At 37.9% G+C, this 26,183-nt stretch overlaps 1 protein-coding gene across 5 annotated transcripts in view; it reads left to right on the top strand.

Moving 5' to 3' along the window:
• Positions 1-21,608, top strand: part of ZNF644 (zinc finger protein 644) — a 51,433-nt gene extending 29,825 nt beyond the window's left edge. Inside the window, exons 3-9 of one of the 5 annotated variants that reach the window (XM_053951020.1) lie at positions 1,515-1,587; positions 2,844-4,890; positions 5,320-5,875; positions 6,045-6,650; positions 9,176-9,298; positions 16,578-16,680; positions 17,171-21,608. In XM_053951020.1, the coding sequence (XP_053806995.1) occupies positions 2,875-4,890; positions 5,320-5,875; positions 6,045-6,650; positions 9,176-9,298; positions 16,578-16,680; positions 17,171-17,363 (3,597 nt within the window). In that variant the 5' untranslated portion in view covers positions 1,515-1,587; positions 2,844-2,874 and the 3' untranslated portion in view covers positions 17,364-21,608. The other 4 variants (XM_053951015.1, XM_053951017.1, XM_053951019.1 and 1 more) reach the window with 4 other exon arrangements.
• Positions 21,609-26,183: the final 4,575 nt, after the last annotated feature.

Here is a 26,183-nt window from a genome sequence, read left to right as displayed (position 1 = left end):
AAAAGTGATAATTAGCTGAAAATTATTAAAATGTAGCAGTGATATTATTGATGCAGTAAGCATTTCAGGCTTGATTCAAAGACTGAAATCTGCAGGGATACCTGTTTTACCATCAAAGACTTCTAATCATACCCATATGGAATAGTTCACAATCTCCATAAATGCACAGACTGAGAGGAGTCTCTTACAAGAATGCGTTAGGTAATGCTTTAGATATCTCTGATAACTCTGAAGAGAATTTCAGTTTAATGGTGATCACAGGGTGTCCTAGCCACATTCTTAACTTCAGCTTTAATACTAATATTCATTAGCAGTATGATTTTGTCTGTAGAGCAACATAATTTTGTCTTCATCTTGTAAACCTGTGAGAAGTTTTGAGGAGCCATTCTGATAATGAGGATTGCAGTCTCAGTCTGCCTCCCTGCTGTTCGGGGGTACCAGTGAAGTTGCTTTAAATGGGAAGCGTCTGTTCTTCCTCTGAACCCCTCACACCAGAACAGATGGGTGGAACTTGGAACATGGAAGGTTTTACCTCAGAGGTGGTAACAGTGAAGCCACTCATTAACACTGAATTTACCACTTCGTTAGCAACATTGCTTCCTGTTGAGAAAAGCTAATGCCGGCTCTCAGATTGACTTGAGCACTCTTTTGTCTGCTTCTGCAGCAATAAACTTAGGAAAATGCACATCTTCCAGGCAAAATTGTCTTACTCAATTTCTTACTGATGTTTTGTGAACAGTTTTATACTTTGCTGTCTGATACTATACGAAGCCTTCATTATTGAGGTGTAAAATTGCTGGAGCTGTTGTGCATCACTGTAGGCTTCATTTCTTTTAATTGACTTTTGCTTTACTGATTCTTAGCGCATGTTTGCACTGCCCATTTCTAACTTCTGTAGGTGATGTAAAGACTCCTGCTGGGTGGTGCATTATCACCATTTTAGGGTGATAGCTTTGGATGTGATCTTATTGGAAGTCATTATTATAGTGAAAAATGACCCATCTCAAAACAGCAAAGAAAAGCAAAAATCTAAGAAATGGCAAGATGAGGATCTGGGTGTCTAGTAGAACATTTACATAAAGGTATGTAATAGATAATAATACAGTAAAATATGTCTCACACTTTAAACATTTATTATGGCTCTGATGTGAGCATTACTTTATTTCTAAATTGGCTCATTCAGTGATGGAGTAGCAAAGGAAATACTTTGTTAATGACTTAATTTTTCATTGTATTTCTACTCCAAATAGAATTACTTTTATCTGCAAAAGTAAGTTATCTTCCATTAAGGTTTGTTTTTTACAAACTCAGAAGAGGTTAAATAATTATTTTGTCCTTTTGCTGATTTGAAACAAAACAAGTGCAATAAAAGAGAATTTCTGTGAAGCTGTAGTTAGCTTTGAGTTGTGTGGATAGCTGTCATTCTGTTGAGTTTAAAATACTGGACATATTTTTAAAAGTTATGTGTGAAGATGAAACTGGTGTTGCTTAACTAGGTTGCTTTCTCTCCTTAGGAAAAAAGGATGTCCAAAGTGGTCTTCCTGGATTTCGATAAAGGACCATCGCAGGAAGCCATGGATATTAGTTGTGAGTTATAACATCTTAATTCAAAAGAGTCTAGGTAATAACTCATTTTAACTGAGTTCCATTCAAAATGTTAATTAGTAACTGAAACTATGTGATTGCAGGAATCAAATCCCACAAAAGATCAAAGTGAGTAGTACGCTCTAAGGGTAAAATACGTGATTTCTGTGTAATATAGATGTCCTGACTCTTAGATAAATGTTTTAATGCCTTATGCTCACTGTGTTCTGAGGACCCGTATAAAAAGTGAATACTAAGGTAGACTAAAGTTTACATTTCTGTTGGTCACACGTTGATTTTCATGTGTAGGCAGCTCCTTTGTGCTCCTTAAGCATTGAATAGATGATTTGATGTATGAGTAAGAGTCACTTGTAGAAAGACAAGGCCACCCACGGGGAATTAATATGCAGTAGTTCTCTGTACTGGAAGATATTGTTAGTGTCGTGCTCTGGATTCAACACAGTGACTTCATCTGGTAGGTAAATCCTAATGAAGTGTTTTGTTCTTACAGTATTTTTTCCCCCACCTTTGATAAGATGTTGTTTAATTTGCTTATCGTTTAAAATAGACTTATAAGCAAATGGGATTTATTGGTTTTAAAGCAAGGAGAGTTCTTTTGTAAGAAGGGAATAAAGAGACATCTAGTTTCCTCAGTGAGTTTGATCATTTGCTTTGTCTGTGCTACTAATCAGATGCTCAAAATCAGCTTCATTGTGTTTTTCCCTTCTGCAGGCTTGCATGTAGCATCAGGTCAGTTGTATGGAAGTACTTTGAAAAAAGTGCTACCTTGAGAAACATAAAGACTGTTTAAGTTTCCTAAAGAAAGTGTGTTTGAAAAAAACCCAGAATTGCTAGTAGATGTCTGGGTCGCCTTTACTCCTTACTTTTACTTCAGGAGAACAGCTGAAGATAATCTGTATTTATGTACATATAGAATGTATTTGCTTTTGTTTTCACAATCTAATTTTCCCCATCTTGCTTGTGTGTAGGTCTCGGGCTTCTTTGAACTGGGATACTTGTCAGTGACTAGTTTGCTGTATGGTTATTAATATTGCATAGCAAAAAAATAGTATTTTTTTTATTGTTTCATTGATTTACTATAAATGTCCTGGATATCCTAAATGAAAAGTAGATTTTGATAAGTTCAAAACATCTTTTTAGATTATAGTGTGAAGAGTGATCCTGAAGAATAGCTGTAAATTAAAGTTGTCATTATTTATTTCTGCAATTGCCTGATTTTTTTCTTGTTTGTTTTTTAGCATAAATGTACTTAATGGACAAACCAGCAATATGGATGATTTAGAGACAAATACTGGAGTCACTGGTGCTAAAGAAGAAGAAATCCTATGTGATGATAATTTTATATCTGAGGAAGAAGGTGGCATTCCCAAACCAGAAGAGAGTGACACGTCATTTCAGAAGAACAACACGTTGACTCTGACTGAGGAGCTATCAAGGGACAGATCTGAAAAAGCCTTAAGTGGAGGCCAGGCTTCTCTGTTTATACACACTGGTGCTCCTACTGTTTCTAGTGAAAACTTTATGTTGTCTAGAGGAACTGCTGTTAATGGACCAGTTTCACACTCCACCTCAACAAAGACTTCCATTATGAATACAGGCAGCGTTTCATTAACCGCTGGACAACCTGGAGGTCATCTCGCAGATTCCTGCTCAACTTTGACAGTGGTTCAAGATCTTCAGCTGCCTGCGAAGAGTACAACACAGAAATCCAATCAGCACCAAGTTTTATTTTTGTTACCTGATGTAGCACATGCTAAGAACCTGACTCATTCCATTAAAAATCTACCTACCTCTGCTTCAGTTGGTTGTGATTCACAGAAAACAGTAGGAAATAGTGTAGATAGCACTTTAGTAGACCAAGTAGAAGTTTGTGAGGATGATAAAAATTTACTATTAAAAGATGATTGTGTCGATACGTTAACAAGCATTTCCTCAGGTACAGGTGGCTTCAGATCGGGATGTGATCCCAGCTGGGATCCACAGAAAGAGTTTATACAGTTTCTTATGACTAATGAAGAAACAATAGAGAAGTCTCCCATTCACTGTAAGGTAGGGCTAGAAAAGAAACGAAAAAGGAAAATGGATGTTAGTAAAATAACACGCTATACTGAAGACTGTTTTGATGATACCAGTTGTATTCCTAGTAAATCAAAACTATTAAATGTTGAATTCTTAGAGCAGAATGAGGAGCTACAAATAGTAGAACCACAGAAATATTCCTTGAGTAAAGTAAAGCCTGAATCTACAGATGAAGAGCTGGAAACTGTTGATGGTATCCAGCAGCTCATTTATAGTCCCACTAGTAACTGTGCAGAAGATACTTCTCCTGTTCACACTAGCACTTTTCTATCCAATACTTTAAAAAACAAATGTGAAGAGAATGATTCTGAACCACCATCTACTTTCAGTACTGATGAACCATCGTTTTATCCCTGTACAAAGTGCAATGTGAATTTTAGAGAGAAGAAACATCTGCATAGGCATATGATGTACCATTTAGATGGGAACAGTCATTTCCGGCATCTCAATGTCCCCAGGCCCTATGCCTGTAGGGAATGCGGAAGGACATTTCGAGATCGTAATTCACTTCTTAAACATATGATAATTCACCAGGAAAGAAGGCAGAAACTGATGGAAGAAATCCGTGAGCTGAAAGAACTTCAGGATGAGGGTAGGAGCGCACGGTTACAGTGCCCACAGTGTGTATTTGGTACCAATTGCCCCAAAACATTTGTGCAGCATGCAAAGACCCATGAAAAAGATAAAAGATATTACTGTTGTGAGGAATGCAATTTCATGGCTGTGACAGAAAATGAACTGGAATGCCATCGAGGGATTGCTCATGGAGCAGTAGTCAAATGTTCAATTATTGGTAGTGACTTGTCCCAGAGAAAAACTCAGAAAAAGGCATCCTTGAAAGATCCTTATTTAGGATCCTCAAGAAAGTCATCGACGTATATGTGTAAGCTGTGTCCGTTTGCTACTTCAGCTAGAAGCATTTTGAAAAAACACATGGCATATTTGCATTCAGCATCATGCCTTGATCCCTTTGGTAGCCATCTTAGACTAGAGAAAAGAAAAGGCAGTATAATAGAAGAATCTTTAGATTTTCGTAGCAGGACAAAACAGTTGATCAAACATTCTTCTACTTTTCCAAAGAATTCTGCTTTAAAACAGGATGTAAAAAGATCATTTGGCTCTACTTCACAATCCAGTAACTTCGCAAAACTTCACAAGAGACCCTACAGGATACAGAAGGCTCGGAAAAGCGTTTCACAGTCATCTGTAAGTGTGTGCAATCTAAATTCTACAAACAAGAACTTTTTTATTAGAAATAGCATTGACCAAAAACGTAAATATTTTCATCAAGCAGCAAAGCAGAAAGCTAGTGCCAAAAAGAGTAATTATTTATATAGACAAAAATATGAAAACTACAGGATTATTAAAAAATCTAGTGACTCTTACCCTTTGCATTTAAAAAAGGAAGAGTCCAAATCTGTCAGTGCTTTGCATTTATTTTCTTCATCAAGTAATAATTGTTTTGTCATGGATTCAAATAGCCTTGATTGCAAAAGGGCAGAAGGCTGTAAAGATCATAGGCATGTAGCTGTAAAAAGAGTGGTTAAAGAATCCAAGAGGGAAGGCTCTGTTACAGGAGATGATTTGGATTGCTATCCAGATTTTCTGCATAAAATGACTGTTGTTGTTTTACAGAAACTAAACTCTGCTGAAAAAAAAGACAGCTATGAAACGGAGGATGAAAGTTCATGGGATAATGTTGAACTATGTGATTACACTACACAGTCTGTGGAGGATGAATCTTACAGTGATATTAATCAGGAGCATGTAAACCTATTCCCCATATTCAAAGGTAAAATGGAAGATAATGAAGCTGGTGATAAATCTTCACTTGGTTATGAGCAGAATGATGGCTTTTATTTTGAGTATTACGAAGATGGTGAGGGTAGTAACTTCTTGCATGACTTGCATGATCCTCAGAATTTAGAAAATGTAGGATCAGCATTGCCAAAGCATAATTCAGTTTTCCACTGGACTGATTTGTCGCTTGAAAAGAAATCGTGCCCATACTGTCCAGCAACCTTTGAAACAGGTGTTGGCTTGTCCAATCATGTCAGAGGACATCTTCACAGAGCTGGACTAAGCTATGAAGCCCGTCATGTTGTTTCACCAGAACAGATAGCAACAAGTGACAAAATGCAGCATTTTAAAAGAGCTGGAACAGGGACTCCAGTTAAACGTGTTAGAAAAGGTAAGATTTGGTTTTTTATTTGGGTACAAAGTGGGGTGGACAAAGGGATTTATTGAGCACTGAACAAGGCTTGCTTTAGCTTCTTGTAAAGCCTCTCTTCTTGTGATTTGCAGTTGTCATGTTTTGACTGTATAATTGTCAAAAAACATTATAATTATTTTCTTTGTAGCAATTGAGAAATCTGAAACTTCCTCCGAGCATACATGTCAGCTCTGTGGTGGCTGGTTCGATACTAAAATTGGATTGTCTAATCATGTGCGAGGACACCTGAAGAGGCTTGGCAAAACCAAGTGGGACGCACACAAGTCTCCCATCTGTGTTCTGAATGAGATGATGCAAAATGAAGAGAAGTATGAAAAAATCCTAAAGGCTTTGAACAGTCGTCGTATTATTCCCAGACCATTTGTTGCTCAGAAATTTGCATCAAATGATGACTTTTTATCTCAGAATGTTATATCTCTTGAAGCATACCATAATGGCTTAAAGACCGAAGATATATCTGTGTCTGCATCGGAGGAAGAAGGGCTGAGTTTCCTAAATGAATGTGATGAAACAAAAGCAGTACTACACGATGAAAAAAGAAATCAGTCACTTACACTGATAGAACTCCTAAAAAACAAGAGGTTAGGAGAAGAAAGGAATCCTGATATTTCCCCTCAAAAGATTCATAATCAAACTGCAAGAAAGAGGTTTGTTCAGAAATGTGTTCTTCCATTAAATGAAGACAGTCCATTGATGTATCAACCACAAAAAATGGACTTGACTATGCAGTCAGGTAAGAAGGTGTTTCTTGACAACATTTCCAAAGAATCATATAATTCGTAGAAAATGTACAAGTGCAGAGTATTTTATTTGGGATTCTGTTCATTTAATTCTTGTTTCATTTCCAGAGGACACTTGACTGCGAGAGGTAGCACAGCAAATTTTTCTGACATGTTTTTCCCATAGTGAAAAAACCCCTCAGCAGCACTGAAGGGTTTTTTGCATGGAATATAGTTCCTGCTCTGCATATGACTGGGCATGCAAATTGAAAGCGGACACAAAGTGAGCCTCAGTAAGGAAGAAGACACATCCTGCAGTAAACAAGTTGAAGTGTCCATGCGTATTTGGTAGACTAACAGTTCTGAAATGTTTGGGCTTGCAACCCTGTTTTTTGGGCATTAAAACAGCTGGTTTAGGAATACTGCATTTAAGTCTTCAAGGTTTTGTGCAAGGCAGCATTTGCTCAAACTAACAGAACTGTTGATACCATTATAAATGCATAATACTGCAAATTGGTGAATCACTGTCAACTAATTTTGATGGTTTTAGGCAAACATACTCTTACAACATAGATTAATTCTTGTTTGTTGCAAATTGTGGCTACTGTGAGAAACTTATGCTTGCTTCGGGCCTGTCTGTCCTGAATGACAACCTGTGCTGGTTCAAGCTTTGTTGGTGTACAGTTGTAGCCAGCAGGTTTCCAATGCACGGCCTCTGTCTGACCAATAAGGACCTAGATTGTCCATCCACTGAGAATTGTGCTAATGAAACAATTCTACAATCAACTTCCTAGCTACTCTGTATACTAATAGAGCAGGCTTTTAGGGTGATGTTTTTAACTTATTTGTCATACGAGAATTACTTGTAGTCTTGGGGAACTCTTACAACATCCTTTTTAATGTGTATGTAGAGCTTGCATTTACTGGTTTCTTGGTTGGACACCACCAATGCTGCAGGATTCTCTAGACTGAAGAGCAGGATCTTATTTTTATACCCCTGACTTTTTTTGTGCTGTTTCTTTTCTTGTTATTAACCAGGTTAGTAAAACTGGCAGTGCCTAGTACTTTTTCACTTGTATTCTTTTCTTTCTTTAAACAAAAAACCCCAACAATCTGATGTGCTCAGAAGTTCTTTTAGGGGCTGGCAATAAATCTCTTAAGAAAGGTGGCTTTCTAAAATGACATAGTAGAAGTGGAAAAGAATTACATTTTATGTCTTCTGTACGTCTGTGGTTGTCCCTTAAGACAGGAGATTGCTTAATAAAGGAAGTGTATCTTTGACAGGTTTAATGATTTGAAAAACAACGCTCAAGGAATAGCTTGCCAAACCTGACACTGTGTTTTGCTTTCTGTGTAATATTTACTGCTCAACACTAGGTAGAACCTGTGTGGTTTTGATGAACAACCAAGTAAAAATAAACATACGCTCGCATAGTACTAACAGTTCTGAATGGGGCCCAATAGTTTTCTGTGGCTGAGGTAACAGAATTTGATAACTAATGCACTGTGCCAGTTGAGTTAATAAGAAAATATTTAACATCAAGTTGAAAATCTTCTTTTTTTCCTAAAAAAGGCAAATATTCCTAATTTTGGATTTATAAAGGCTTTTACCAACCAGGTGTTCTTCTTCTGTAACTTGCCTGAAAAAACAGCATGTCTTCTGTGGGCTGTTAGAGAATAGCATTCTTTCTTTCCTGCAGAGACTTTTCAGCTGAGTAGTTTTAGCTTTTTCATTTATTCTTCTAATAATTTATTAATAGAGAACCTGAAATATGAGTTCACCAAAACAATATATCTTTGGTAAAATGCAGGGAGAAATACGGTGAAGTTGAGCAGGAGATAAGTTATAATGGTTTCTTTGTCTGTAAGTGAGGAGTTCAGTATTGTTTCATTGTTTTTGTGTGATAAATAGCATGTTGCTTTGTTGATATTTATTTAGCACAAAGATTTTTAGCAAAAAACTTCAAATCATTTACTTTCATTATCAATTGTGCATCTAAAGTAATGAATAGAAAACGCACTGAACAAAATGTTTTGGCTAACAGCTGTTCAGTGGTGTGTGTTTTACCACCTTTTTCTCTGAGCCTAATTTTAGTATTGAGCGCTTTAGTCTTATGGGTAAAACACTTTTAATTACCACTTTGTGAACTTGACTTTTCAAATTCTCTTTATTGGAAATTCTGAAAGCTCTGAAATTTCTCAACAGAACTGTGCTATTCAAATTGCAGGATTGTATTTTGGAATTAGAGCTTCATTATGTGGAGATCTATAGGAGCTTGGTAGTAGGTATTAAATGCAGAGTAGCCTACTGGGCTCAGGTTGCCTCCTTTCTGTTCTTTTTCAAATAACATGGTTTGGCTTAAAGCACTAGGTGGAAAACTAATAACGGTTAACTTGGATCCTTCTAATATACTAAACAATTGCGTCAATGCAGTGAATATATTTTAAACCATCTTTATTGCAGAAAACTTTTTACAACGCTTTGAGAATTTCATTTTTTGAAGAGAGAACTGGATTATAGTTTTCTTTTGAATGATAGGTATGCCTGTGAAGCTTAGAACGTGTGTGCATTGCAATACGACGTTTACAAGTGCTGTTAGCCTGTCCAACCACTTACGCGCTTATGCACGAAAGAAGAGTGCTGGACTTTTGACTGGGACAGGTATGTTTTGTTACAGATGTAAAAGCAAGTCTGTCTATGATACATTTTCTTCATCAGACTGGACAAAAGCATATGTTAATTCAAAATAATTTTGAAGCTTCTGATGGTAAACAATTTATTTGCCATAAAACTTCAGCAACTTGTAAGAAAACGTATGTTGCTGTTGTCCACTCTCATGCCTGATTTTCATTCTTAGTCTTTGATTTTGGATCCAACACTTAAGGTATGTAAGCAAAACTAAGAGATGGTTGCTTAAATTCATTCTCCTATGATATCACAACTTCCAAACCAGATAGTTGGCCTTCTAATGAAGTGTTTTAAAGTATCTCAGAAATGAGAGCGGTGGGAGGAAAAAAAGGCAACGCTACAATAAGTAGTTTTTACTGTCTAGTACATATCGTTACAAAGAATACTCCAGTAAAATAGGAAAAACAAGTCATTTTACATTCTGTGTATTTCTAACAACATATGATATGTAGTTGATTTCATGTCTTGTTTGGCTCACAACCCAAAAACTACCTGCTCTGACATTGAGTGAGGGTAGTACAGCTTTTGGCACTGCTATTAATGTTTTTAATTAAAACACACTTCATTCTGAAATTCTTCTAATATGCCATATTTTGACTTGTTTTCAGAGACCTGCAGCTTGCTTGGCTGTAGGCAGTTTCTGAGTTTACTTGGATTATTGCTGAGATTAGTGGGACTTCACATGATCAACAGCAAATTGAGGAGCAGAGATACAATATAATGAGGAAAATTTTGAGAGACGAAGCCTGAAATATTCAGTAATTAAGAAGGGCAACCATCCAGTTTTCTGTGTCAACAAACACAGACTTTTACATAATGCTCTTGGAAAATGCATAATCCTTTTTTGATCTGCAAATGTAATTTATTATGCTAAGAATGATAAACTGAGTAGCAGGCTTTCTCTGTAGAAGGCTGAAAGTAATATTTTTATAATATGGGCCTGTGGCTGCTAGGTCTTAGGTTGCTTTACATTAGTGCTGTAACAAAGCAGATTTGGAAGGAAGTCAGCAGATGCAGTAATACGTAACATGTAGAAGAATATGCCGTTAGTCAGTGATTCTGAAAAATTTCATACTTATTCAGTAGAAGGGTGATGGTAGTGAACTTCATTTACCACTGCTGTCATTTGGTATTAGCCCTGTGCTAAGTTCCTTTTCATTTATACTTACTGAGGAAATATTTTTCAATAGCTATATATTTAAATTGCACATGAATAACTTAACAGTAATTCAATGAAGGAGACACTGGCAAATAGGATAATAGAGATTGAATCTTGGACAAGCACTTGGTACCTTACTTCCCTTTTGCTAAGTGGGAAAAGTGAAGGAAGCTTATTTAGGTACTTTCAGGGGTTTTTGTTTGTTTACTCTAAGAAATGTGTTTTGATAGTGAAGTAGTTGCATAGTCATCAGAACAGGTACCGCTTTTCTTAAAAGAATGTAAAGAAAACTCATGAGTCTTGTATCATTGGACCTAGAAGATGATTTTGAATTAGGTTGGAAACAAAATGGGGTTAGAAACAAACTTGAAATAAAAGGTTAGAAACAAAAGTTTGGAAAAAAAAATCTTTTGCTCTCAGAAGCTGGAGCTAAGCCAGATAAATAACTTACACCATGGGTAAAGGCCTGTTGCTGAAACCATTGATTTAAGGAGTCATGTTGAGTTCTAGCTATAAGATCATGCAACCAATTTATATTTGTAGCAATTGAGTCATTACTCTGCTGCAACTCTGTGAAGGTTGTAAACTTAACTCATTGACTTCTCATTCAACCAAGCTTAATGCAAGGCTTGTATACCAAAAAACGCTCTGTTTAAACAGTTGTTCTGTTTGATATTCCACTTTATAATATAAATTTTGCAAAGAGAATTATTTTAATGCAAGATTTCACTAGCACACGCTAGTTTTAAAGTACACTCTTCTTATGAGTGTTGCTCTTGAGTAGATCTCGAATTTTCTTATTAAAAGATGGTTGCAGTTGAGAGCAATTTTGAGATGTCTTCAGTTGGGCCTCAGCCATTGCTAAACCTTCAGTGGTCTTCAACCCTTATATGGAGACAATGAGGACATGTTTATACATGTTGCTTCTCATTAAGCCTTTCTTATATCTTCTAAAGCAAACATCACTACCAAAAATAAATCACATCAGTTGAATAATTATCTCAGTTTCTTGCTGTAATAAAATAATGGTATGTAAACATGAATGCTGTAATTCTTTTATCTGGCAGTTGTTATGGGACCTCTCTAGGCACTGCTATTTATTAGGAGAAGTAACATGAGAAATACATGATCTCTGCATGCCACCAAAGTGAGACCTTTCCAGGCATTACATTAGCTTATGTACTAGTCTCAGATTTTCCATTTGTCTGCATGTGTTTTTGATATTGACTGTTACCATATTGCTCTTCTAGCAGATGTCCTGCTTCTTCACTCAGTAATGTCATCATATTTAGTTAAATCCTAGCATATTTTTCTTTTCAAATGCAGCTTGACAGTTTTAGCAGTATAGTAGACATAGTTAAGCATAATGGTAGCTTTGGAGAATGGACTCAAGAAAAACATCCTAGAAGTGAAAGTTCGTAGGCTATTGGCTGTTTGAGATTAATCTTTATTAAACCTTATTTGTGCCTATACCAATGCATTATAGATCCACTATAGAGCAAATACCTGTGTCTTCAGATGTCTGGCTGGAAGGTTTTTTTGTTGTTATTCAGTCCCATTTTTAACAATGTAATTGCTCACCTTGAGTAGATGTTAATTTCCTTTTATACCTATTTTGATGTATAACAACACATTGGTGTTTCTCAGAGCAGGTGGTCAACTTGCTTCTTTCTTCTGAGTATCTTTAGAGCATTGCACAAGCCTACACAAAATCTTCAAAATGCATCTCACTCTTCTTTGTTATAGTTGTATATTCAACTTCCGTTCTTTTTTTCTCTCTGGGCTTCTCTTGCTCCTCCCTGCCCTGGCTCTCTCCAAATCTCTTGATTCTTTCTTGCACCCTGGCTTTTTATATCTTCTCTTTGTTGACCCTGTTCACATACTCAGTCTGTTCTTACTGGCTTTCATCTTCTGGGAATCACCACTTTCTTCTTTGGTCTCTGCTTCTGTAGGTGGAGATTGCTTTGTCAGAAGTTTGGGAGGGAACAGTAAAGTACAGATCAAGAAGTCTGGCCTTCAAGCCAACAGTGTGACTGAGGTGGTTCATGAGGGCTACTATGTGTTCAAATCATTCCAAATGTAATTTCATCAAACTTGTAGCTTTGGGATGTTTGTGGTGGAAGCATATCAGGTATGCAGCAATCTGAGATCCGCTGGCTTTGTGTGTCATTGTTCTGTGCTGTTACAGTCATAACAAATCAACTGGCATGATGAGCTCATTTTCAGCATCCTATAAAATCCTACAGAGAGCAAATGGTAGGAGGGGTTTATTTAATCTACTTCACTGTGCAGTAGTGATGAGGATAGATAGCAAGTAATTGAATTTGAAAAATTAGTGACTAAATATACAAGAAAAATAGTTCATTATTTTTTACTTGGCAGTGTTTTCAGATGGTTAATTAGTTCCATTTCTATGTCCAATTACTTAATTTTTTTTAGCTTACATACACTTTGACAAAAGTAATGAAGTCCAAATAAAAGACCCAGCTTCAGTTTTCCTGAAATAAGAAGCATTTCATGCTGGGGGACATCAGGAAGCAGAGCATTTTAATTTGGAACTGCAGACCAAATGTCATGGCATGAAAGGGCATCTAATTGTGACCTGTATAATTCACTTAGGCATGCTCATTGAAACCTCCTATGTCCATCTGCTTGTAGTTGTTCTTGATAAGTTGTCACAGAGGTTTTTGTATGCAGTGTTTTTACCTAGCATATATTTTTCTAAGTAGTGTGCTCTGAAATTGTATGTAAGTATCTCAAGCAGAATCCTCCAAAGTTTGATAGTCTTTTGTTTTAAATGGGTTGTTTCTCCATCACATTGTATCAGCGGTTTGAGGATGTGATGGGACTGGTTATTCACGAGAAGTTTTTCAGTTATCAACTAGGAAACACCAGGTGGCCAAACTTGAAAGAAAGAGAGTTCTTCCAGAAAGAAGTAGGCCTTTATGGAGAATGAGGAGTGATTGTTTGGAAGCTGTTATAACTACAAAGTAGCTGTTAATGAGTGGTAATTCCTACCTCTCTCTAGCAATTTGCTGCAGTTTCCATGCAGCTTACTGGAGCTAAATTATCCTTGGTCTCTTCCCAAACATGATAAAAGACTTTCTGAGGAGGTCATGTTTTGTTATAGTAAAGGGGCACAGAAAAAGCAGGAACTGAGTTTTGGTCAGAACATGGCTACTTTATAGGGAGGCAATGGCTGAGGCAATTGTGTGATTTAGTTGATGTTTGCAACCGCTTGTAAGCATTGTATCAACAGAATACTCAGGTGTGTGCATGTGACTTTATTTAAACTTGTTGCTGTCTGGATAGACAAAATGAAATTAATGTGATGTTTACCGGTACACATGCCTCATAAATGCTGTTTGAATTGTAGTTTTCATTGAGCTTTACTCAGATACTCCTCCTTCTTCACTCACTTTCCATCTTCACTGGAGTAACTTCAAACATACTGGTGCTGCTTTGAGCTCCCTAAAATGTGAAAGAATATGTTCACTATCTCAGAAAACAAAGGGAACAAAAAATGACCCTTGCAGAACACAGGATTTGTGTTCTTAGTGTTGTATGTCTTTTATAACAGCTTCTTGCTTGGGCAAATCTACTTTCAAATTTAGCTAAGTTGCTCTGAGAATTCATAGTGTAATCTGAATCCTTTTTTGTGGTCTTTTACTGCTTTATAATTTCCTTATATAGAGAGCCTCCATCATAAATGGCTCAGAGAACATGCCCTTTCTTTTGTTTTCCTTGTTTTCTCACTTGTTGTGGAAAAGTACCTTTCAAGGAAGTAGAAACTACCTCTCCTGGTTCATTATGGCAATTTTTGTCAGTGTTGCTGTTGTTTGATTGCACAGTAGTTCAGAGGTGGTTTTTTCTTAGAAGATTATACACACACACACATACACAAACCCATTAGGTGTCAGGAATCTGTTGCAGAAGACCAACCCAAGTCTTAGAGGAAAGGGAGAGCTCTCTGAAATGCTCCAGATGCATGTGAGTAGAATCAAATTTCTTGATAGGAATGAATGTCTTTGTCAACGAGAAGGAAATCAGCCAGTTCTTGTTCCAAATGCAGGTTGGCCTCTCTAGGAGGAGTCTGTTGTCACTACTGCTTCTTTTTTTCCCCACTCATATAAACTGACATCAACTAACTTGTCATCAGATGCAACTCATGGACATGTTTGCATTCGGGTCATACCGACTTCTGTTTCCCTTCTTCCCATGACGTTCCACAAAATGGCAGAGGGAAAGCTTTTGCTGTAGTAACTGCTGCAGATAAGTTGCGCCTCATACAAACAGTTCTCTTCAAAGCATGGGTGTCTGGGTTCCAGTATTTTATCTGCTTACCTTGCTGATGGTGTTACTGAAGTTGCGGTATGTAAAACACTTACGTATGTGGCAGTTCCTACCTGATATGATAGTTAGCTTTTTTCTTCCTAATTAAATGAAGAATATGTTTTTCGTGAGAGAATGAAGTATTAAGAACCCCTTGATGCTCTTCCAGAAGCATCTTGGCCATTTCTCTCTCTCTCCCCCCTGCCACCTTGGGTTACTGCCTTTTTATCCAGACTGATTTTGTTGTTGCTGTCAGAAAAAAATGCTGTTAAGCCTCATTTTCCCAATGTTGATCTGAAGAAGTCTCTCTAAGTTGGTGTCTGCTTTCCACTTATTTTATTGGTTCTCTAATTCCTTCAAACCTCAGAAATTCATTTTAAATTTTAGATAGGTAGGAATCTTTAAGTCTGGGGGTAGAACTGGAAAATGTCTGGTATGTCTACCAAGTTTAAAGTTGGGCTACAAGGTAAAAGCTTGAGAGGTGCTCGTTTGGAGGGCATGAGAAAAATTAAGGGTACAATCAAGACTGTGTGTTCTTTAAATCATCGTGTTTTACCTCACCAAACAATGTCTTATGCTTCAGAATGCTAAGAGGTTAATTCTTCTGTTTTATATTCTAGGAGTCAAAACTTTAGCCAAATGTAACAATTTTTTTTCCCCATTTTACTGTTAAAGATGCTTCAGTAGCATAGCATTATGCCTTCTTGGTATCAAGAATACCACCTGGTACTGTCTTTTCGGTTTCTGTGGAGTTTTTGTTGAAGTGGTGTAACTGGTTGTTTGCAAAAGTTTTTGTGTTGGAGTTATATTTGTTGGTGTCTTGTGTTTTGGATTAGAGTGTAGCTAGATACACTTCTCAGTTCAAGCAGTCACAAAATTCTTGAGCTTTATCAGCTGTTTGTATCATGACAATATTAATTCAGTTTAATCCACTCTTCCCCCACTTTGGCTGCTTCTTAGAATCTCCAGGTTTTGTTTCAGATTCCCATTACATTTATTTATGGGAGATACAGACCTCAGAGCTGTCTGAACTCATTTGCTGTATGTTTCCTGTTCACACACGTTACTTTCATACACAGTTTCAAATGCTTAGACTGAATTTAAAAAGTGACCTTGCCATCACTGTTGATTGTCCTAATACCAGCTCCCACTGCCAAGGACTAATACATACTTTTTGTAAGCTTCATTAGACTTCAGACAGAAGTGAAAGGGAAACTTCATTTGAAATTCTTAGAACAAAAGGACGGATTTTTGCTTTGTGTTGAAAATAAATGGCAGGTGTTTTATTCAAACTAGTAATTCCTGATTGTACTAGCTGAAAGCTACAACTTCATAAAGTTGTAACTTGGTTGAACATGAGTGGTCTTACCATGGTACTTGAACTACAAAGCAAGTTCTGAGATTGTGATAGTGTTTTATGCATGAAAGGGAATTTCCAGTGGTGCTTTGCTTCTGTATAATTATGCAGTAGGTTTGTAGGTGCTTGCTGATACTAAAACAACAGTTTAATGCTGAATGTCAGTTATCTAGTCTTTCAAAGAGCAAGCACAATGCTAAGCTAAAAACACCAGCTTCAGCTGTTCTGCCCGGTATATTTCTTAGAATATGCTGAAATTGTTTTGGATTCACGTTATAATTAATTATAGAAAAACAAGGAGGTAGATGTCTTTTCATTATTGCTATAGGGAATACTTATTGAATATCTGTTTGACTAACACTCATTGAAGTATTACTTTCACATATGAAAATTTCTCTTCTTAGCTTTAGACTGTAAGCAAAAGAAGTCAAGGTCAAGATCTGGAAGCAAGAAGAAAATGCTGCCGTTACCTCATAGTGCTGATGAAGTTTACATACTCAGATGCAGGTACATAGTGTTACTTTAATTGGAAAAGTACATTCTTAAGAGCTTACTAATGTTAGTCATAAAGAGATTCATTATTGTACCTGTAAATGTTTGTGATTAAATTGAATAATGAGGGGGGAAAGGAGTTGCCTGTTTTCATTAATTTGAGCACGATGATTTGATTCACACTTGGGTGTTAGATTGCCAGTTGTTTCTCTAGCTAAAAATCTTACTGGTCATGTCTGAGTAATAGTCTGTCCTTCAAAAGAAAGCTTATATAAGAACAACAGATTGTTATTAATGGCATTGAAAGTGTGAGAATGTGAGTTGTATAAGCTGCAGGCTTTTGTGCTCACAGTTACTACTAATGAACTCAATTACTAAGTTTTTCAGCTAAAACACGTAGAAACAAACCTCAAGAAAATTAAGACTTTCCTTTTACTGTCTTTATTTTATAATTTTTCTTTAGAGATAGATGTATCTTGATGGATTAATTTTAATATTTGCATAGGTTTTGTGGTCTGGTCTTTCGAGGACCTTTGTCTGTTCAAGAAGACTGGATAAAGCACTTGCAGCGACACATTGTCAACGCAAATCTTCCACGGACTGGAGCTGGCATGGTTGAGGTCACATCACTACTTAAAAAGCCTGCTTCAATTACTGAAACTTCATTTTCTTTACTGATGGCAGAAGCAGCATCATAGAACACAGAAACATTTTAAATTTTAATTGGGTGTAAATTTGAAATACTTCATCATTTTTTAAAATAAATGGCTACACTAAATTATGTTTATAAATGCTAAAGACAGAAAATAGAGGAAGTGGATTACAGTAACATCAAAATAAATTGAATACTTAACAGTTACAGTAAGTAGTCTTTATATTTTATATAGGGTGGAAGATGTGTTTTTAAGGTTTATTATGTTTTTGTCAGTTACTGTGTTCACTATCAATACAAGACCATTATATGTATGGCAGCCATTTTTAAATTGTTGCACATGGGTACTTAAAGGACAGATTTTAATAAAACAAAGAAACCACATTCTCTTCAGTGTTACCCAAATCAAGGTTCTGTTTATTCCAAAAAGAATTACATAGTAAAATAAGATACTATTATATTTTGTTTGTATGTATGTAGTGTTTTGTATAATACCAAGAACTGCTAATACAATTTACTCAACTTAGGGCATTAAATACCATGTACTTCATAGTTCAAGAGACTGTTTCGTTCAAATAGGGCAATTAGTACTATTCTATCTAGGTGTGTAAGTGTTTTTTTTAAATCACATGAGGCTTTTTGTACTAAAAAGTGGAGGGAAACTTGTTTAAACAAATTTCTAAGAGAAATATGTACATAATACTGGAAATTTGTGGTAAGGAAATATTCTTTACTTCAGTTGCATTTCTCACTGACAATAAAGTGGTGCATCCATGCTACCTCCTACTTGTCAACAAAGATGGTATTTACCCTTATGGTTTTGTATCATAGTAGATTCAATCCAACTTTCTTTATTACAAAGCATCTTTTTGTTAACAAGTTTGTTACTTTTATGACAATTTACTTAAAGTCTGACTTGCTTACAGAAGTTTGCCTCTACTATTTTATTTAACACTGTAGAAATGTACTAATAAGCATTGCTCACTACACGGTTAGAGTAGGCTTTTCATTTATAATTCTGTTTAAAAGATTGATCATTTTAGAAAATTCAAACACAGATTAAAATGTTTCCACATATGAAGAGAATGTTTACAACTTAAATTTTAGAGCTTGTTTTGGATGTGATTATATGTATGAAAACTGTAACACTATGCTCATGCTAAGGACCTACTTACAGAATTATTGAAATAAATGTGCTGTGAGGATGGAAATATGGTGCAGGTGTCTTGGTCATGATGAATTGTGTTTGTTCATTTAAACTGTCTTCAGAACATGATTTTTGTTTAAATCAAATTAGATTCCTCTACAAATCAATTTTGTATGCAAGTAACATTTCATTTTACTCATATAGGGTAACAGATACTGTAGTTAAGCCAAGGATATGCATTGATATTTTCTTTATATGTAAATAAAGTTAAAAGCAGTTAAAGCAAGAGGAGTATTTTGGTAGAGTATATACATACCTCACTGCCAGTGAAATTGCTTTCCTATGGTATATCTCCTTACCAGAAAAATCTCTAAATAAAAAGGTTTAAAGAAAATCTAAATGTCTATAATGTGAAGCATTTATTTGCATTGTGTGAATTAAGTTTGTGGAATTGATTTGTCTTGCTTGAGATTAGAATCTTCTCATGATCTTAAGTACATTTACTTGCAATAAACGGAATTGTTCACAGATGCATTACATTTGATTGGTGGAAAGTATGAATAAATGTCTGTCTTCCTGGATGCACAGAGTTCAGAGTTAACACATGAGGCTTGTTAATGTTCTGATAGAATAGATGGGCTAAAAATGCACAGCTGTGCAAGACAGAGGCCTCAGACAAGGCCATCCTAGCACTGTCATTAAATTAGTGGTGTCAGGTGTTTAACTGTACAAATTGCTACAGTTAAGTTTAGCTTTTTTGTGGAAATTTATTCTCTTGTAAGTGGAAAAATCTACATCGTTACATTTAAAGGCTGGAGGAATAAATACTTTCGAGATTTTAGAAAAGATAACTGGGATGTTGAAGTGTATTGCAGACAAATCATGTATGCAGACTAACAAATTTCTGAATTTGTGGATACTTGTGGAACTTTTTTATACGATGTGAAAACTGAAGATCTAAAGCAGTGTGTCGAAACAGAATAGAGGGAAGTGATCACATCACCTTGAATGTTTATAATGCTTTAATAGAGTGCTTGTTTACCCTTCTCACCAAAAAAAGGTGCTTGTGAGAGCACCATATTTTATGGCTGTTTAGCAAATGAAAAAATCAATTAAGTGCAAATGATATTTATCTAGTGTTGTTAAGAATGCTTGTAAGGTGAAGCCATACCGTGCAGAATTTTGCGTTAGCAAAATATTCTTACTAGATTAATAAAAATAATTTTTAAACCCCTAGTTAATTCTATTTAATTAAGCCCCAATTGTGAGCTACTTTATGTAATACTAAAATTAAAATGCAAGGTTGTGTCTGAAGAGCAGTGAGCTCTAGGGCTGATCAGTTTCCAAAATGAGATTCTGTTGATGAAGAACAGTTTTCAGTGACAGGCTGTGTGCCCTGCTGACATCAGATCCTTGTGGTATAGTTCAAAAAATATGTAGGAGTTCTAGAACTCTTCTGATTATTAAATTAATGGTATATGTGGTTGATACAGGCTGAATAATCTTTAAAAAAAAATAGTGTATTACTAGCTGTCCTTAGCCTCTAGTCCTCAAGTTGGGGCTATTTGTTTTCCTGGTTTCTGTTGTGTATAAAAAATATACTGATATTTTTAATCATTATCTACAAGGAAATATAAATCCCCCTATCTGGAGTTACCAAAATTCTAAATAATGTGGTAGAAGAGAGTAAATTAAATCAGTCCCTTTGTGATGCCAGTCTGATGTTACGTGCTTTGAGGGGCTCTGTGGCAGTCTGTGCTAAAGGGCTGGACTTCCAGAGCGGCTCATCTAAACACGAGTGTTAGTCTCTTCAGGTTGGCTTAGGTTGCTTTGGGGTAAAGGCTGCAGTGGCACAGTGATTTCTGTTTGGTTGATTTTGGTTCTTTATCACAGTCCTACTTGTTTCTGAAGTTATCCTGGTTTCTGGTAAAGGTCTCTTTAGTAGTAGCCTCAGGAAAATTGTAGAAGCCCACCCCTATACACTTTTCATAAGATGATGGCCTATATTCCCCAGTCCCAGTGATATTTCCAAATCCTCTTCAAGAAGTAAAACTCTGCTTGCATTCCTTGAAAAGATGTTTCTGCAGAACCTTGGGTAGGTGATTACAGTGCCCATGGTAGCTGCTCAAGGGGTAGTGTGTTCAGGCATGGAAAATGGAGGCGAGCAGACAGCACATGTTGGGCATTTACTGCGGTTTGGCCGCTCCTGCTTCGTGTGGCTTGGGAGAACTGTATGAGGCGGGCTGCTCCCACGGGCTGAGGCGGTCCAGCTCTGCACGCAGATCTGCCTTAGTCCTCTGGGCTCGCCTTCTGCAGGCAGCAGGGTCAGGAAATGAGCTGCTGGCTCCTCCCGGTGGGAGAGGAAGGACGGACCGTAGGTGTCGTAGCTGCTGGGGAGGGGGAGCGAGCGCGGCCGTGCCGAAGGCGGGCACCGTAACAGGCGGGTGCGAGGCCCGGCCAGGCGGGCTGTGTTTGAGCTGTGTGCCAAGCTCAGGGAAATCACCGAGCTTTTTGAGGTAAGTGATCACAGGAGAAACGGAGAAACGTGATTTATGAAGTGGGGCTCAGAGAAGAGCATCCAGAGTTTCTAAAGGCCAGTGGCACAGGATTGAGATGGAAAGATGCAATGCTGTTTTGACTGTGATGCTTTTCCTGCTCTAGTTAATGGTTCTAGGTTTCCTGCAGTGCTTTAAAGAGGGGTTATGCATTAAATCTACCTGATTCTGAAAACCTACAGAAGATAAATTGGGCTGAACAAATGTGGAAATATTAGCAGTGAATAGCAAGTACTTGCTTTTAACTAAATGGTTATTGGCTGTGAATAGACCCTGTTTAGTTCAGCACTACGGTTAACAGACTTTTCCACTTTTTATAACAGTAGTTAGTGGCCTGGATATTTAAACACCAGTCTCATATTTTAAAAAATGATTTATATAGTTTTGAGTTTGTTTAAAGAAAACCCCAAACTTTTAGGGTGGTACTTACTTTAAAAAGCTGACTGCGTTATGATTTGATATTTCAATCCACCGTGCTTTGTAGGTGCTGTTGCCTGATACATGGGTAGCAATTGTGATGTAATGGAAACATTTGGCCATAGTGCCAGGTTTGTAATCTCTTGCAATAAAATGTTCCTTTTTAACACTGCAGGCTTCTTGGTGTTCTTCCCATTGCTCGGAGGTGAGCTGCACTGCACGTGTCATTTAACGGGGGAATTCCGCCCCAGCCAGAGCAGTTGTGTGTTGATGCAGAGGGCAGATTGGGCTGTAGCCACCTGGAAATTCAGAGAGGTGAGGTGAGGCAAGAAGGGGGGTATTTACATTCCAGTGTTGGAGACTGAGGGTGAAAATCAGTGGTGGCGGGATCGCCACCAGAGCCAGGGGCCCAAATCTGAAGCTGAATCGCAAGTGACAGTGGCTCTCATCTGTGCCCATCTGCCCACTTTTCACTCTGTACAATCTGGTCTCACTGCTGCCTTCTCTCCCAGTTAAGAGCAGTTCTTCCTTGCGGCTTTGGCTGTGCAGTGTCTGCCACATGTACCTGGACAGAGCATACTGAAAAACCCAGTCTGCCTGGTGCTCTGCAAGTCCTGCTCTCCTCCTGCAGCATGAGAGGATTCATTGCCACACCACAGCCATTCACACACACTGTAAGAAAGAAATGCAGAGATTGAGCAAATATAGCATAAAAGACTGTTGAGGGGTTTGTTTTAAATAAGTGGGGATCCCTTCCATGTTTTGCTGAGGCTGGACTCTGGCACTGCCCATTTTCATTTCTAGTTGTGCTATAGGCTAATAAACTTGTGTTTTTAAAAAGTAACTAAGAAGTCTCTTACCTTTAGTGCCCTATCCCCTTATTAAGATTTGAGCACAAGTCAGCTAACAGCCTTTTTATAAAACTGCTTGGTAATACTGAAGTCCATCGAGTAGAAGAACCTTGTGGTCCAGTAGCTGGTGTCTGGCTGCAGTGCTTACCCCTCAGGGAAGTGGTCCTGGCTGCCTTAGCTCATGTGCAGGTGGCTCCAGTGTGCCAAAATGGCAGTGGAGGGATCTGGGCAGTGTGTCACTGACTATGAGGGTGGTTTGCACACGTTGCCTGAAGACAGACATGGAGTTATTTTGGCTAAAAATAAAACTGGAATAAAGGCATTCCTGTAGGAATGTTCATCTCTAAGTACAGGCAAACTTTTTTTCCAAAAGCCCTAAAAGATCTTTCTCATGCAGGCTCCCATGTTCTTTTCACTGCAATTAAAACCCAAGCAAATAGCATTCTCACTAACTCTGAGCCCAGAGGTTCCAAAATTCCAGGTCTTACTATCCAGTTAGGGGAGAAAGGGAGCCTTGGAACCTTTTCAGAGCTTCCAAGGTGCTTGTACTCCTTACATTGTATAAATCATAACACTTTTGGGCTTTCTATCCTGTATTTTCACTTTAAAGTACAGTTGCAACTCGTAAGGTCTGAGGTTTGTGTGCCAAGTGATAATAACCCTTCTGCTTTTGTATTAGAGACCTGCAACATGAAACATGCTTACATGATACTCATGGTAAGTGTTCCTAAATATAATCTACCTCTTTTAAAAAATCTGTTTATTGGAAACTGAAAATGTCAAATGTAAACCTTTAATTATGTATCTTTTAGTCAGCAGCAGCTGTGAATCATGTTTGTATCTCTCTGTGAAACTTGGCCAAATCCATCCTCACTGCTGTGTAGCAACAAATGCTGAAGCTTTGTGTCACCCTTGCTCTGAATCCCATTGTGCTCTTTGAAACAGCTTTAGAAAATAATAGACTGCTAAAGAAGAATGCAATCTAACACCATTAGTCTGTGTTTTAACCAAATAAGGAATTGAGTGTCACCCAGGTACAAGTCTTGCTGACAAGAAGTAATTCTTTCATCTGTCTTTTCCCTGCAAAAACTTAATTGTGTGAAAGTAGGAGAAAGAAAACTGCCTTATTTGGATAAAAAAGCAGGAGAAAAAATCTTTTAAAAACAAACAAAAACCCCCTAGGTTGAAAGAGAAACTGCAAAGAGGAGAAGACAGTATAAGCCTGGGGTTGATACCTGTTTTGTAGTCACTGAAATGTAGCTGATGGCTGCCTTTGCTGTGCCTCCAAATCTTCAGGGGTGCACTTGGGTTCCTGGCACAGAGGAGGCTAGGGCAAATATTATTCTTAGAGGAATAGACAAGGAAGGAGTTTTCACCCAAACCTGTTTAAGAGATAGGCAGTGGTGGGAAAGAGGCTTTAAATCCGATTTCTTGTGTTGGAAGTCAACTGTACCCATTCCCTTTGCCATCTGTAGTACATTTACTGAAGCTTTTTAAGTGCTGCATATAAATCCATAGACACTTAGTCCAGTCATGAAAGAACTTTAACTCTTCTTCCCATGTGTGGCCTCAGTTACAAATTTGTTAGTGAAATCTGATTTTTCAGGTTCTGTTCATGACACATTGCCATTCATTGCCTCCAAAAATTTTCTCCTTTCCTGTTTGACATCCATCATTTTGCAGTATTCTCACTGAAATAAGCTCCACTGCTAAACCCAGTGTTCTCTGACTGCAGCTAACCATGAGCACTAATAAGTGACTGAAGACCCTGACCCAGAATGTGAGTGTTCTTGCAGGATCCCAAACTCATTTCTTTGCCCTGAGGCCCAGGTTCCCATCTGGGAACAGCACTTAGCTGCGTCTCACTGGGCTGCTGACCTGACCGTTTTCATTATCTTCACTCCTAGCTTGGTTTGTTTGCCCGTTCCTCAGTTTGTGCTTATATCCACATTTGGGTTTTTGTCTTCATTTTTCATCTCTCTTTAGGACTTTGTTTTACCACTGGCTTGCAGTGAAGAAGCTTTTTGGGAAAGTCCTATATTACTGTGAAAACAGAGTACTGCTTAGTATTCTTAAAGCATAGCTATTGGCCTGATTTATGATTTATTTTATATAGAGACAGTAGCTCTCTGTACTTAAATGGAGGAGGAAATGTTTAGATTTTAGAGTGATTTTGGGTTACACAAACCAAAAACCCCAAGTTACACAGTACTAACCCTTGATACTGCTGCTGGGAGCTAAACTCCTAAGATCCCTTTCTTCCCTTTCTGTTTTGTCTGCACAGGTCTGAATTTACTGTCTTTTCTTTTTTCTTTCTTTTTTTTTTTTTTTTTTTGGCAGCCTTTCTGAAATCACAGAAGTATTTAGAAAATGGAGCACTTGGTTGAGTGATTTTTCATTTTTCAACACAGCTGGTTAGGTTCTTCGAGCAAAGCAAAACGGGTATCTATTAAAAACTGTTTAAAATGTTGGAGATAAGAATCTCAGCCCATTTACTTACACAAGATAAATGCAATAGATGGCATGAAATTCTTAGGAAGTTACACTGTGATTTCAGATTTAGGTAGAGGACTGTACAAGAAGTATGTGAGGAGCCCTCTCCACTACCAGCAGCAAAATCAGCAACCTACAGGTTTCTGTAATTTCCTGCGTTACGGAGCAGTTGGCACCCAGTTCATAAAAAAGGGTGGGGAGAAGAGAGGTCAGCCCTGCTTTGCAGTTGCTCCTGCTGCAATGTATGTTGTGTAGTGGGCTGTTGAAGTTGTATGATGGCCCAGACTTCTCTTCTTGCTGCATTAGAAATTGAAAGCAGTGTGTATGTTACAGGAGAGTATCTACAATGGATGTGTATGATACTTGCTGCTGTAGTACCCAGATTTACAGTGGGCAGGTTTTTATCCTCTTCTAAAATGGAAAGTGCTTATCTTGCTGTGTCTTACAGATTTCAGACTTCCTTCCTACCTTAACAGATTGAGAATGTCAATCCAGGCTGTCTGATGCTAGGCACTGGGCTAGAGTCCTAGTCAGAGAGAGATGCCTGAATGGCCTGTGAGAATTCCCATACTCAAGCAGTCAAGGCTGCATTTGAATTTAGGTGCTGTGTTGGGTTTGTATGACAAGCTTTTGATAGCAGGAGGGGTCATGGGGTGGTTTCTGTGAGAAGGCACTAGAAGTTTCTCTTATAGCCAGTACTGAATGGACCCACTGCTGGCCAAGGCTGAGCCCATCAGTGACAGTGGTAGTGACTCTGGGATAACATCATCCAGGGTATAAAACTGTACAACTTCAGCCAGAGAGAGGAGAGAGAATATGTGAGAGCCACAGCTCTGCCGACACCAAGGTCAGTGCAGGAGGGGCAGGAGGTGCTGCAGTGCCAGAGCAGATTCCCCTGCAACCCCTGGTGAAGACCATGGGGAGGCAGCTGTGCCCCTGCAGCCCGGGGAGGTCCAGCGTGGAGCAGAGCTCCACCTGCAGCCTCTGCAGGACCCCACACTGGATCCAGTGCATGCCTGAAGGAGGCTGTGACCCCATAAAGGACTTATGCTGGAGCAGTTCATTAAGAACTACAGCCTGTGGGAAGGACTCATGATGAAGAATTTCATGGAGAACTGTCTCCCAGGGGAGGGACTCCACTCTTAAGCAGGTAAGAGTGTGAGGAGTCCTGCCTCTACAGAGGGAGAAAAAGCAGAGACAACCTGTCATGAACTGACTGCAGTCAGTTAAAAGTTAAGCCCAGGAAAAATAGTGGGTGGGGGGGAAGGTGTTTTAAGATTTAGTTTTTCATTTCTCATGATCCTACTCTGATTTGATTGGTAATAAATTCAACTAATTTCTCTAAGTCTCTTTTGCCCATTGGAGAGTGATTTCTCCCTATCCTTATTCTGACCTATAAGCCT

Source organism: Vidua chalybeata, chromosome 9 (genome assembly GCF_026979565.1).
Source record: "Vidua chalybeata isolate OUT-0048 chromosome 9, bVidCha1 merged haplotype, whole genome shotgun sequence".
NCBI classification, from domain to species: Eukaryota; Metazoa; Chordata; class Aves; order Passeriformes; family Viduidae; genus Vidua; species Vidua chalybeata.
The sequence above is the reverse complement of the archived record's forward strand: the minus strand, read 5'-3'. Positions and strand labels throughout refer to the sequence as shown.